General features: G+C 35.3%; 1 protein-coding gene across 1 annotated transcript; it reads right to left on the bottom strand.

The window, feature by feature from the left end:
* Positions 1 to 289: 289 nt before the first annotated feature.
* LOC117326216 (homeobox protein AKR-like) lies at positions 290 to 3,213 on the bottom strand. The gene is made up of 2 exons (XM_033882876.1): positions 3,020 to 3,213; positions 290 to 2,357 (listed from the first exon to the last, which is right to left on the bottom strand). The coding sequence occupies exons 1-2, from the start codon at positions 3,045 to 3,047 to the stop codon at positions 1,525 to 1,527; spliced, it is 861 nt and encodes a 286-aa protein (XP_033738767.1). The 5' UTR covers positions 3,048 to 3,213; the 3' UTR covers positions 290 to 1,524.
* Between the last annotated feature and the right edge of the window lie 12,061 nt (positions 3,214 to 15,274).

Below are 15,274 nucleotides of genomic sequence, written 5' to 3'. Positions count from 1 at the left end.
GACTCGGGACAACTTTTTTTATTGACTAAACGTTAGCTCGCACGTGCCGGTTTAATTCTGATGAATTGTACCAGTGTATTTTCACTTTCGTTACCTGGAATTTACTAGTTTGGTCAAAAACGTTTTATTTTCCCCCAGTCACTGTTGTCTATGATAATGACACCTGAATATGGGGCCTTCACGTCTGAAGTTCATCTTGGATATTTTACACCTTGCAGCAGACAATTTGGTCTCCCTGGACGGGGACTTTGACTTTCGCTTCACAAAGAATTTAAAAGTAAAATGCATATATCATAGGATTTCATTTTTATTTTTCACATTCTTATTACAAATAGTTTCAAAATATACAATTTATACAAATGCAATTTCAGACCGAGTAATTAAGTTGAGAATTACAATTTGAATATATATCTCATTGAGCATAATAAATCGGCAGTCTTGTTTCAAGCATAAATATGGCAACAGCCAGCCTTCTAAAAAAAATACTCTGACTAAAATATACAATTCTTAGATCAACTTAAATGCTTAGATCAACGTGAATATGCAACAAAAAAAAACACACTGGCAGTGTAAAACCACGTGTCTTATAGTTCAACAGTAATAGTATATAATTTGTATTTCCACAATTAATTTCCATTTCCAACATTATATTGTAGCACGTAAAATTAGATGATTTTAGAACAATATTGTTAAGTGTACCGGCATAAAAACACTTATAAATGTAACAAGTCCGGATTTAGATTCCTATCTTATCCAAGTCTGTGCAGTAACATAGTCCCGATAAAACTATACACACGCACGCGGTGCTCCTGTACACACACATGGCATGGCCCGCTCAGCCAATCATTGCAGAGGAGAGCCGGCCGGTGACAATGGCTGTCAAAGTGAACCTAACGCGGGAAATGGGTTGTAAACACCGACAGGGGTATTTGTTTACCATGTGGCCGATGTACTGTAGGTAGAAAGCCCACCTGTTATCTAAATTCAGATGGAAAGGGCACTTAACCAATATGACACAATATATCTTGCTGCTTGTAAATTGAGCTGTCTACCATTACTACTAACCAGAATTTTTTAGGAAATGTTTGGATAGTTGAAATTTTAAATGAATATAAATCAACCCAGTTTTCTTATCAATTAATTTTCAGTGCCTAGTTATCAACCCCCAGAAGGCTGCATTTTTTCACAATTATGTAACAACTGTCATTTCACAGTGTACCTTTAGGCTGTCTACATTTCTAATCCAGTAGACTTATCAAGATAAGAAAAATCCTGAGGCAGTAAGAAACAATGAAATCACTGTACATGTCACTTTTGTCATCATGGTAAATAATTATATGTCCATTTAAAATTGTACATAATATATATACGGTATATATCCTCTTTTAGCTGCATCTGGTTTTTGAAACTTGCAAAGTATTAAGTTTGTGTCACAAAAATGTTATAAATCTGTCCATGAAATTATATCCTTCATTCGCAGGTAAAAAGTTAATGTTATTTCCAAATGTGATCTTTCAGTTAATTTCACAAGGACATGAATGATTTTTGTGGAGATTTGCTTGTGGCTTCTTCACATTTCTGTTTTTCCAGCTGACTCATTGCGACATCAACGAGCATGAGGAAAGCATTGAATGACTCGGGTGTGTGGGTAACCTGGGTAGGTTCTGGTGGTGATGGGGGAGGAGTGTTGTCATCGGACGGGTATGAATCCTTGCGAACAAGTTCATGATTGGAAATGGATGAATGATCCTGAACTGGAACGCGTTCATAGCGTTGAGTGTAGCTATGCTCATGAAATCGACTTGACATACCATCACTTGTATCCGACACAGATTCCGATTCAGAATTAAAGTCACTGGATGAAGATGCTTCACAATCAGACATGTAGCCATCAGTGTCTATCATAAAAGGCATTCTAGACCTGTATATGTCATCATTCCCATCGTAACTATTTTCCATGTTGGAATCTTCTCCAGTGGTGAAGGTGACCCTGTCCAGCAAGGACTGTTTATGTTTTCTGGTAATTGTGTATTGAAGTGGATCTTGACCATCTTTCTTGATCATTTCAGGGAGAATCCTTCTCCTTGCATTTATAAACCAGTTACACACCTGTAGAACTGTCAAGTTGGTAGCACTTGACAGGGACACTTTCTCCTGGTCTGAAGGGTAGGCATTGTATCGATGCTCATGGAGCCAGGTTTTCAGAATTCTCACTGCTTCTTTTGGCAAATTTCCTCTACGTTTCCTGGCGTCAATCTGAGATCTCAAAGGATCTTTCTTTTTCTCATGGAGATCATGTTCATCCTGGTCAGATCCAAAGCAGTGTTCCCATGGACGGGAGAATTTGAAGTCACGTCCTGTAAACAAATCAATAATCAGAATTTAGATGTTGCTTGAATGTAAAATAATAAACGAATTAACTCTAGTAAATCTAACAACCTATTTGTCAGAACAAATTTTAAGCACAATGTCTCATTGTTGTCGAGTAACTTGTGTCAAGTAGTGATGACATTTCAAATTCGACCAACTATATAAATATAGCAATGACTAAGACCCGTCACAATGTTGCACACACATCAACCATTTCGCTTTTATACGACAAATCAAGTCACTTTAGTAATTAAACAAAAGTTACAGAGAAAGCCAAAAAAATAGAAGCCATGTTTTGATCTAACGCGGGAAAACTCCCCGCTAGGTAAATAAATAGACCGACATCCGGATCGGCCATCGCGCTGATTTCAATATGGCAAGCATGGTTAAGTCGCTATAACGTCATTATTTAGGTGATATCTCACCAAACATGAACATTTAGAATCATTAATGATACAGTTACTGGAATACACGAAAATAATTCCGGTAAAAATGTTTAATAGTCCACAAATAACAATTGAACGCGTCTAGTCTTTGTTAGTAGAGCACGTGGTCCGTAACGTCGAGATACGTCAAACATTTGACAGCTGTAGCAACTTCACAAATAAACATGTTTACAGCAAATTAAAGGCATAAAATAGTAACTTACCTCGCTTGACTTTTCCTGTGTCAGTCATTTTTCAATATTAAAGATGATATTATTGAGAATTAACGATAAAATCTGCACAAACACCTCAATGTAAACTCTTGACACTTCGCTCCAACCACGCGGTGTAAACTGGCTACCTCGTGGTGAGCATTTGACAATCGCTGTACCACGTGTGCAATTACCATACGAAGTAACGCGTGATTTGATTGGACGGTCGATTGAGAGCGTGCGTTTCATTGGTCCATTCTGAGCGTGATATTTGGAGCCAATTTGCAGTGCTTGGCACGAAATGTCATTTTTGAAATTTGTTTATCTTTAGGAATACACATGGTGCTGATTTTGACAGCTGTCAACATGGGGATTTCACGTGTGGAATTGCTTATGCTATAAATCGATCATTTCTGTCCCAAATTAACTAAGAATAATTATTAAATGCGTGTAGGTATCATTTTCTTTGTTATGTCTCTCCCGCTTGCTGTATACCACGTGACTAAGGGAGGTAAATCAGGTATATTACACAACACTGTCATATTTTTTCGTTTATAAAAAAAATACAGCCGCGATATGGAGGATCCTTCAGATCATAGTCAGAATGTTGCTTGTCACACAGCTTGCATTAAATTATTCTAACTAAAAATAATATGTAGACAAAATATTAAAACTATTTATTTATCGATTTATTTGTACAGTTTCTACATATACATATATATGCCACTGAATTGAAAAGCTTGATAATTAAAATATTTTTCATTTGTTGTTGACATTTTAACTTTATCATCAAAATGGAATATCACAGTTCGGGAGTTGTCTCGTGAAGAAGATATATAGCGAACAAAGAAACAATCAAACGAAATGGAAATTAAATATTGTTTTAAGAACTATACAATGCTCCGCCTTAATAGCAGTTAGACGGAATGTACATGTACGTGTATATATGTCTCATCAAAACCTTAAACATCAATCTTTTTTTATAGGTATAGGAATGTAGACTAATATTATGAGGAAGGCCAATTTGATTTTGGCTGAAATTCAAATTAACAATGGATCGCACATCTCATAAGGAAGACGGACAAGAGAAAAACTAATTATGTTAATTATCCGTTCAAACAGGCGGGCGTTCCTGGTTCAAACGATTATGGACTCGAGATAGACAAATCTATTAAAACGTAATCTTAGAATTACGCTGCACGTAACTTAGCCATATTTTCTTTATACCGGGCTCTACAATCGTAATGGTAATATATATATATATATATCAATAGAATCTGTCATGTTGTGTATATGAATGTAACCTTCGGGGCATAGGACCAAACTCGACTGAAAGATTATGAATGAATATCGAAACGCCCGGAAATGATCCGGTGTTAAATTCACACCCCGGGGGTGGCGAGATATACACCTGTACACACACACGCCTTCGTCCCACCCCTGTTATATGAGAACGTTTGTTTTGATGACGTCACACCGATAAGGTGTCGTACTTATGTAAGTATGAGTTTATCCTGTGTGTTACATACACACCTTGTATTTATTCAACCATTGCTCAAACATCCTGCAAGAAGAAAGCAAATGCGTTTGGTCGTGAGAAATAAATATGTGTTTTCTTCTACGATGTTATTTACACCAGTAAGAATGAGTGATTAATTTTGTTTGCTTTAATCAGCGAGCCCGGCAGACAAAGTGTCGCCAAAAATCTGGTAACATTGAGTAACAGTGATACTACAAAGGTTTACTATACCAGGAAAAATTGTACTCACTGATCGGTAATTGGATTAATAATTAATCCAACTATAATTATAAATTGCTTTCAGATACAGAAAACTACATAAAATCCAATTATATATTAGTTATAAGTGTCAATTAAAAAAAAGTACTCAAAATACCAACAGTTTAACGTTTTCTATGTTTACTTAATTACTTACAGGAACATAAATATAAGACTACTCATTTAAAAAAGTGTATTCGTAGGTAAACTCATATAAATGAAAATAATAAGAATCTTTTTAAAATTAAAATATTACAATCTTATATTATTCAAATGAAATTTTAAGACAAGAATATACCACGAAAAGGGAGAAAGATAATGATGTATACAAGCTACAGTTGGAGCCTCCGGATATCTGACGGAATATCTATAAACTTTGTGTTCAATTTTTCATGTTAGATTTTGATCACTACACGATTTGATATTTTTTCCTGTAAAATAAATGAGGCGAAATGACGTTCTTTTACGCATTGTTCAATTCAATTCTATTTTATTTTATTCCAGGTGTCTAACGACCCATATAGATATAATACCACAATGAAGAGGTAAGTTTAACACCTCAGTACACATTTCAATATTACTTCCTGTCTCGATTTCTTGCAACATCCTAATATAATGTATTTTTTTTAATAACGTCAAGCCCCAACTTTATCAACATTCCTTAACTTCAGGAATAATTAACTGAAATATTTCCATAGAAAAACATTATGCAAGCAGAAAAAATAGTTTTTACGTTCTTTAATGTTTTCCGTGGAAATTCAAAGTGAAGAAATATTGATGAAACTGGTCCCAGATTAAAGGAAATCATTGCATTTTAGAAGAATTCTCCATTTCAACATAAACTGCAGACTTTCTTGATTGTGAACGCCTCGATGACCGTGGAAGCAGTTATATTTTATCTATGTTATTTTCGATCTTCTTCATAAGAAGTTCATCGCAATTTTTTGTTTTTTTTTTTGTTTGTCGGCCTCCGCTCCTTTTTTGTTTGTTTGCTTGTTGGCTCATTTTGTTTGTTTGTTTTTTGTTAGCTCGTTTTTGTTTGTTTGTTTGTTAGCTTGGTTTGTTTGTTTTTTGTTTTGTTGGCTCGTTTTTATTTGCTTGTTAGCTCGTTTTTATTTGCTTGTTAGCTCGTTTTTATTTACTTGTTAGCTCGTTTTCATTTGCTTGTTAGCTCGTTTTTGTTTGTTTGTTTGTTAGCTTGGTTTGTTTGTTTTTGTTTTTTGTTTTGTTGGCTCGTTTTTATTTGCTTGTTAGCTCGTTTTTGTTTGTTAGCTCGTTTTTATTTATTTGTTTGTTAGCTTGGTTTGTTTGTTTTTGTTTTGTTTTGTTGGCTCGTTTTTATTTGTTTGTCATCTCGCTTTTGTATGTTAGTTTGATAACTCGTTTTTGTATGTTTGTTTGATAACTCGTTTTTGTTTGATTTATGATTTAAAAATCATTGTAATAACAGCTTTTATCGAATGCACACAAAAAGCAAGATCTATTTCTTTCCAGAATATAAATATCAAGCATTTTTTCATTCCAAGGTTTTTTTGTTTTAAACCTGAAATTCAGAGTGCCGTTAAATAGACAGCGTTTTATGCATCCATAGCCGAGTTTTAAGACATATTTTGTAGTAAATCTTGCTAAAACCGTATTTTGATCTCTTTTCCCGTTAACACTGGATAATTATCTACAAGTTTATAACAAGTACAAAATGCATAAGTATTATATCTACATGTAGTGATCAATCAAGAACTGGACTGGTATACGACGCTTTATAAACATCAACAAGAAGATAGCAGCTGGGGTATGTCAATAAACAGCCCCGGGAAGACAAGTGATAAAGTGATTAGCTATTTCAATGAAGTCAGACGTTTTGTCCGATACATATGTTTACCGACACACGATTTAACCCATGTTTGTAAACATTTAAACTTTTGGCGGAGAAAACGTCCTCTAGTTATATAAGTTAACTGAATACTTATACGACAATAACAAACGTGAGTTTGCATAATAAGTTCTTAAAAAATGACTAATTAAATAAATGTCACATCTGTATATGTCTTATCAATAATGTTTTACTGCTCTTTTTTTATAGTCTACCGAGTTCCGATAAAATCTAGTAACAGTTGTTTGGATATAAGATTTTAGAATAGTAAATGACAACGAATATAAATTTTACGTGATAATGCAAAATTTATATCCAGTGTATCCTCCATAGATTTAAGGCGATATCAGTTTATATATCAATTAAGATTCTCTACAGAGGAAACGGATATTTCGAGGAAGACAGGAATGGAAAAGAGAGCGACGAAAAGGCACGGGATGTGATGAACAGTAGAATAATTAAAAGTTATGTAAAGTAGCCCAGTCTAGTTTAAATCAATTTTATTGTAGATTAAAGCAAATGGATTGGGCAAAAGTTGTACAACTTTCTTAGTCCTTTCCGTAACAAGGGTGTTAGCGCGAGTTTCCTCTGGCCCTGACACCATGTCTGGTGTAGTGACATGGTGTCAGGGCCAGAGGAAACTCGGGTAACAAGGGTGTATGTACACATTTTGTCATGCAACAGATTATTTATACTAATATGGTATTTTAACAGAAACAGGGATACATATAGAAAGGAGAAGAACACAAACAAAAATAAAATGTAGAGTTTTGTAAGATGAAGAACATGTATAATATGTGGTTTAACTGGTCTTGTTGACAAAAGTATATAGAACACAAATCCTTCTGCTAAGGTTCGTCACATGATGTGCCCAGTATCGTTCTCCATATTCACGCGTAATCCGTCTTTGGTCTCACTACAGGCGTCTGTTTCTGGTTAGTATTGATAGAAAAATATATATATATTAGCCTTTAGTAGGAGTAGGGGCTTATGCTTTTGTTTATTCATTCAAGTCAAAAGCAGACGCCTGTGGTCTCGTTGGTCAAGTGTGTCAGATCTGCCACATGGTCTGATATACCATTGGTAGAAATGATATATGTATATGTGTGTCTGATTGCGTGTATATATATGACCTTCAAATGTATACGTATAATATATGTGTGTGTGTTAATTTGTTTACTTATTAAATGATGTACGACCTGAGATGTTAGAAGTTATTAACCTCCTTATAACTATCATCTATCATTTCCCGGTACATTTAAATAACTTGATCTCTCCCACTTTCACTCTCTCTATCTCTCGATCCATTGGCCTTTTCGCATCCGGTTATAATCATATTGTACATAATCATCACTATTTAGCCGTCTTATGATGTATATCTACGTTTAATTTTATCATTAGGAACGGGAGTCTATAATGTTCAAGTAACTTGTGTCCAATATTTTGTTTTATATTGGCTATAAAATATGTTTAAACTAAAAATCCGACTAAAATGTAATCAGCAGTAGAGAAATAAATCACATGCTACTGTTGATATTGCAGTTGCGATTTATGTAGTTCTCCCTTAGACACGAAGAAAGTTACTCTTTTTGGATGTGTTCTTGTGCCCCCTTCAGATGTGTCATCATTTCTTGTGCCCCCTTCTGATGTCATTAATGTTTGTGCCCTTCAGATGCGTCATCAAATCTTGTGTCCCCTTCGGATGTGTAATCGATTCTTGCGTATCCTTCAAAATTTGACCGAAAAATGAAATGTTTTGACACCTGCTAATTGATCCCTTGGTCGTTTTAAAATGCTATTTGCAAAATAATTGTCATTCTGAGAAATCCACATCATCACAACTTTTTGCAAATTTCATTTAAAAGGACCAATAAGATGGAGAGATGAGTAACGAATGATTTTATAATATTACACTATTTGGAGATTTCCAAAAGGCTTGTCATACGGTAAATTTGTCGGAGGTAGGCATGCGAGAGCTGTGTGTTGCCTACAGTTAAATTGAAATCATAATGTAACTTTGGTCCATATTTTGTGAGCAATTATGGGCAACTTTACTCACTATAGGTGTCCAAATAAGTAGCAGTAACAATAGGTTTTATGACGGCCATCTTGAATGAGGCATAGGACCGAATTTCAAGGAACCATACTCACGTCATTGCTAAAAAGGCTTGTCTGGTTACAAACTTCAATTCGGGAAAAGACAGCTGAATGATGCTTTTGTGGCGGTCTTTGCAGCATTTTGATTTAACTAAAATTCAGTTATATACATTTTTCGACATTATATATACTCGCATGGGTAAAACAAATCCTGTCTTTAGGGGACTTGTTGCCCAACACAAGTTTTCCCCAATATGGAGGCCATGGTAGCCATCTTGAACGTCATCTGGATCCGAATTTCGCATAGGACCGAAAATGAAACATTGATAGCCCAACCCATTCAGGAAGAGTAGCGATAACAAGCAGCTGTTTACAGACACCCAGAGAGACGGACAGACGGACGGCACGCTTCATGTCGTGAGCTCTGCCTATTGAGACCAGCGAGTTGGTACACGTGATACTCCAAATTATTGTCACCTTTTTGTTGTATTTCTGTCGGTAAATAACATATCAATTATATTAGCTATTAAACGGGATAAATATTTCACGTGGTAATTATCACAAATCATTGTGGCCACTTCAAACCTTTCCAACAGAAATATATCAATTTCTGTAATGTGGATGTGAATGTGTAGCATTGATTTCCAATAAAGCATGTGTGTTTTGAGGTCTGGTATTAGATACCCAATCAAATATTCATAATATGTACTGGTCTGCGAACAAATAAATCATGTAACACTGTTAAAAGATTATTGTTTAACGGAACTATAGACAGGTAAATTTTATATCCTACCAAAAAAAAAAATTACTGGAATAGGAATCAAGATATTGTCGGCCGATGAACGCCGATAATGTTGGTGTGTTTTTTTTAATATTATTATCTTATTTTATCATTAAAAAAAAATAATGTTTTTTTTTTTTTTTTTTTAGAAAATACTTTTTGATTATGACATAGAAGATCTACTTGTGTCTGAAATAAAAAAAAAGTACTCAAAATCTGCTGTCCGGTTCCACTTCAAACTGACGAATGTTCCATGTGTGTGATATATGATAGCTGGTGTGTGAAACTACGAGACGACGACGACGACGACGAGGAGGAGGAGGAGGAGGAGGAGGAGGAGGAGGAGGAGCTGTACAATAATCTTGTAAAAGTTCTCTTTTTGATGTGTTGACATTATATTTATACTGACGTGACATGGAGGAGGGGGGGGGGGGGGGGGGGGGGGTTGACACATCGGTTATGTTGTGATATCCGATTGACTTTGCCGAATTATCGGAATATTTAATCATCGCTTACATTTAACTAAACAGCAGAGATCCTAAAACAGATCCCTGTTGACCCCAACTTACAAATCGCTTTCAACAGAGACCTATATAAAATTGTTACATAGGTCTGTGATATATCTGAGACATTCTAATACACTTACTGTCCCCCGAATTCTGTGGTATCTGTAAACCACAAGTGATATCTAATCCAGAGGTTAGGGATGGACTGGAGACATCTTGTAGATAACGCGTGTTTATACTTCATGTGGGACAGAGGTCTAAGTGGTCTATGTAGATTACGTCATCAATAACTGTCAAGGGTAAAACTGGTATCAAGTCTTCGGGAGATATCAATATGGTATATATTAACGCTCAGCAAGGTATGTGAAAATTAAAATATTGTGTCTATTGATTGTTTTTAATGAATTGCTTTTTTTCTGAGCCGGTGTTACGGTTTTTTTTAACTATCATAACAGATTGTTTGTTTTGATTAACTCAAGTGAATCCATCCATCCATCTATCAAATGACTGCTTATAACATTATATTATATACAGACTGTATATAGTATACAATAAAAATAATAAGTACGTATATGTGATAAAGGAAAACAAAAAACACGTGAAGTAAATAAAAAAAAAATAGTAATAAAATGTACTAATAGATATTTTTGAACGTGTGATATTTGTCCCCATTTCGCTGGAAGTTTCGAGCACAATTTTATCAGGGATTTGTATTTAGTCGCTAAGCTCATTACCTCGGGAACAAAGGTAGTCAAAATCTTCGTGAAACGACACGAGTTATGAGATAGGCGATCGTGTATCTACATAACGAAACTATGCATTAACATGTCGCCGGCTCTACGCATCCGTGAAATTTACACCATCACTGAAATATATGCCACTTGTTGCTACTCGAACTTTGACCCCGTGAAGAAGAGTTCTGCCCAATCATATCTAGTCGCTCGCCGAGACAGCTGTGCGTCAGGTATAAGTTCTGAGAAGACGTCGGTTAAGACAGTTGGCTTCGCTACCTGAACATGTTTTAGCTAAGGGAATGTAACAGATGTTTAGATACGCTATCGTGAAGGGCTTTGCTCAGCTGATCAAAGTCGACAACTGTCGACAGGAACTTGACTGGACTAGAGGCCTAACTCCAGATACCGTGCATTGTGACAATTTTTTGTTTAAATTATTTATGGAAAATGTGTTTGTCTAAACATGCAGTAAATCTTGACATGACGCTAAAAAGAGTGATATTCAAAGCACATTTTTAATATCACATACCAGCTTGATTTCACGATTTTAAAACAAATTTCTCTCATTAGAATGTTAAACTACTTATATGAAAAAAATATTTATTAATATATATGTGTTTATTATTCAAGGATAATATTTATAAATCGGAATCTATCAGTTATTTTGTAAATTTGAAAATTAAGACTGTTTTATTTCAACCTGTACTGGTGTTAAGCTTACCTGGTTCGTTACAGGTAAAGTGGAGCTATTTATAATGTTTTGGATTTAAATGTCCTATCATTATGCAGTGTAAATATTTATCTATGAATGACAGCGATGTGTAATGTTATACAACATGAACTCGACAGGCCATACATCTGTCGTTAGAATTATTTAAGCATGATTTCTGGGACGTACAATTTGAGACTAAGCAGCGTTGTAATTTAAACGCACAGACCGCGATATAATATTTGACAATAGTCGATGGCGATTGCTGGTTTTATTGAAAAATTACGATGGAAGGTTTACAAAAGTGATTTATTTCACTAACTCTGCTGGAGATCGAACCTGGGACCCCTGGTTCACTAGAGAGAAGCACAGGGATCTGGTATCAATTAGTCTATATATCACATAATTATTATAAAATGAACACTGAGGGGAGACATTTTTGACCGAATGCAAATGTGTAGTAAACACCAAGTTTGGTCTAAATACACTAAGACCACAGGGGCATGTCTAATCTTATATTAAAAAATAGCCAGAAATACCTATATATTAAGACAGGTATTTCTGACTACATATTTCTTAATATAAGACTAGACATGCCCCTGTGCTTAAACTGTACAACAACTTCTCAAGTCCCTGTGAGAGAAGCCGCTATATGCTTACCACAGTGACAGAATGATAGAGTTTGTCAACAACCTCCCGGGCAGAGGATGGGTTCAGGGTTCCGAGGATTATTAAATGTCATGTTATAAACGGTTTTTAATTTAAACTCGATCGAAATTACGATGTCTGGGTGTTGATATGACTGATAAAATCATTTTCTATAATCACATGACCCAGACCAAAGCAGGGACTTAGTATCAACCCGCCGGACACCGGGTCCATTTATATAAAGTAAGCATCGCATTTATAGACAATGTGTTGGGAATCTATTCCAAACCCCTTGCAACAGAAACATCGTTCGTAAATTTATTTATAAAACAATTAATTATTCAGGTAGAGACGTGCACGGAAAACATCTCTGGCTCTTGTTTAACATCCGTTAGGTTTGTTTAAAATATCAATAATGTTTCATATTTAAAGAGGGAAGAAAGAAATTCCACACTGCCTCTCTGGGCTTTCGTAAACCAGACACTTACGATAATTGCTTCTGAGAAATTACATATAGGCTCCTAAAACTTGCATAGACTTCTCCAGATTTGCGTGTTGATAGTTAAACTTGCGCGCGCAAACCACGTGGGATATTGACCCTAAATATAAAGTACTTCCTCGGCTTTTCGAACGAAATATTAACTCGAAATTTTAAGATAAAACGTTCATGCAGTTATATGTATACAGTTTATAGAAATGTTTGGTTTGGTTTGTTTTTGTTTAACGTCCTATTAACAGCCAGGGTCATTTAAGGACGTGCCAGGTTTTGGAGGTGGAGGAAAGTCGGAGTACCCGGAGAAATGTATAAAGATATTAAGAGAAATATAATTTATATTGATCCCAGATGTACACAGTTGGGCTTTGTAAGGATGACAATATTTAAGTGATTTACATTTTTTTCAAATTCAATACAAATATTTATTGCACAGTTCTTAAACAATTTGATGGTAAACCTATACATGTCAAACATGTAAGCTTACTCTCCTCAGTTTTAAACATTTGTTGTTGTTTGGTTTTTTTAACTTTTTTTTTTTAATTTTTCAACAGAGAACTATATAACTATATATCTATTGATCGGCAGGTCTTTGCTTTCAATCAACCGGGAACGTCACTTTGAAACCATCCGCTTTAACGAAATGCCCTTTTTGCTTCACTACCTAGCCATGTTACGTTATCCTGTTGACGAAAACATCGCTCTGTTACAAACGGACACATGTGACCACGCGGCTTCTTTGATAGACTTGCACAAGTCTTAAATAGAAACAATGATTATTGGAAAAATGCTGAAGTGAGATGAACAATAGAGGGATGGTAAATAGCGGCCGTTTTGTGTTGAGAAGTTCAGACTGTCGGCTGACACGACATCGGGTCCTTCATTTCAGAGCTGCTCCCCACTGGTCAAGTTGGGTCAAGCTGGTCAAGCTGGTAGTCGTGTCATAATGCAAATGATTATATATATACTATTCGCGCATTAACATCTGTCTGTCAGTATGTCTAACGTCTGGTGTTGGGGTCAGAGGAAACTCGGACAAAGTCCACTCTTGGCTAGCACTAGCACCGTGAAAAACGATGTGTCTTGGTTCAAGAAATTTATTTTGGATAAAAATGTTCTTTTAATTAGTTCATGTATAGTGCAAAGTGCGTATATTTTAATATTTACGTCGAAGTACTAAAATCTGAGAAGTATTTTCTCGCCATTTTCACGCGGTCATTATCGTCATTCGACAAAAAGAGATGATTTTACTTGGAGAAAACCTGGAGGCCAGCTTAACTTGCCTGAGAAACTTTATATTTGGAGCTCCTATATACATACACAGAGAAATGACGTTTTACTGGAATAAACAAACAAAAACATTAATTTGTGAAATTCTGACTTGAACATTCTTTTATCGAATGTACTTTCACTTTTCGAAAGCATTTATTTGTAGAAACACGCCTGGCCCTCCGTTCAGGTAAAGAGCTGCTATTTATAAACACATTTAAAAGCGTTGACGCGTACAAATGCAGGCGAGACAGTTTATAAACAACCTATCACTTTTATATCATATTCGATTCCCAATCAATAACACTAAGTGCCCGATCGGATTCTGAGTAATCGCCGGAACCAACACGTGTTGCATCCATTCGTAGTGGTACTGCTGCTGTTTCTGCGAGCTGTCGCCACGTGAAACGGGAAACAATAGAAGGCAACACGTGGTCGCTGTGAACAAGAGCACTGTCGATCAGCCCCTATTGAAAACAAATATAAATTCGTCTGCACGAGAAATATGGCCCCTCTCACTAGAGTAATGGAACAATCGATATTTTCAAGCTGACACTACATTATTGTTTTATCATTGAACATCGGTTGAGAAACAGGTTACTCGAGTACTTGCAGTTCGGTAGTGATGTGAACCTTGATACTGATATAAGCTCATACGAGTTACCGCCCTTCTTATACTTAAAACGTAAGCGATGCGTCTCTGATGAAAAATTATTTTTACAGGTGATAACATTTTTGAATCGACTGTACATTTTGACCGGAAATACAGTGACGAACTTCATTTGAATATTTATGCAGAGACGTATATAACACACACACATATACATATGATTTATTTGTCTCTGATTTATGTTAATTCTGAAGCAACCTTATCACGTGATATAAACCACTAATATTTGACAAATATGAAAATTAAGATATCATTTTAATTGAATTATGCAGGTCTGTGCAGAGTTATGTATTTTTTGTTGTAAAATATTTACACAAAATGAATTAAAAATCTTTGGATCAATTTAGTTTAAACAAATATCATCTATATAAAACCCTAAATTAATTGAACGTCGCTACCTGCTAACTCACTTCGTATGAAGCAAACCTGACCCACAGACCAGGTAAAATTGAACATAACGCTGTATGTGATATGAGTGACGTAAATCATGTTCAACAAAAGAGTTCCAAACTAGGATTTCGAAGCACGCATTTAAATTCATTAACATGTTTGAGAGGTACACAGAAAATGATGACATATGTGAAAAGTACACAGAAAATAGTGACATAATATATGACAAGTTCACAACACTCATCAGGGAACTTAATTAGGGGACTATTTTTTTTTAATGATAATGATGATATTAATAATAAAAAAGAAGTTTAACATCTCAT

This window comes from Pecten maximus, chromosome 4 (genome assembly GCF_902652985.1).
Source record: "Pecten maximus chromosome 4, xPecMax1.1, whole genome shotgun sequence".
In the NCBI taxonomy this organism is placed as follows: Eukaryota; Metazoa; Mollusca; class Bivalvia; order Pectinida; family Pectinidae; genus Pecten; species Pecten maximus.
The sequence above is the reverse complement of the archived record's forward strand: the minus strand, read 5'-3'. Positions and strand labels throughout refer to the sequence as shown.

What these genes read in the sequence shown, in the direction of transcription:
- LOC117326216 (XM_033882876.1), bottom strand. Translation starts at nt 3,047, where the DNA reads ATGACTGACACAGGAAAAGTCAAGCGAG. An exon ending in CACAGGAAAAGTCAAGCGAG is followed by an intron (nt 2,358 to 3,019) that starts GTAAGTTACTAT and finishes ATTTGTTTACAG; the next exon opens with GACGTGACTTCAAATTCTCC.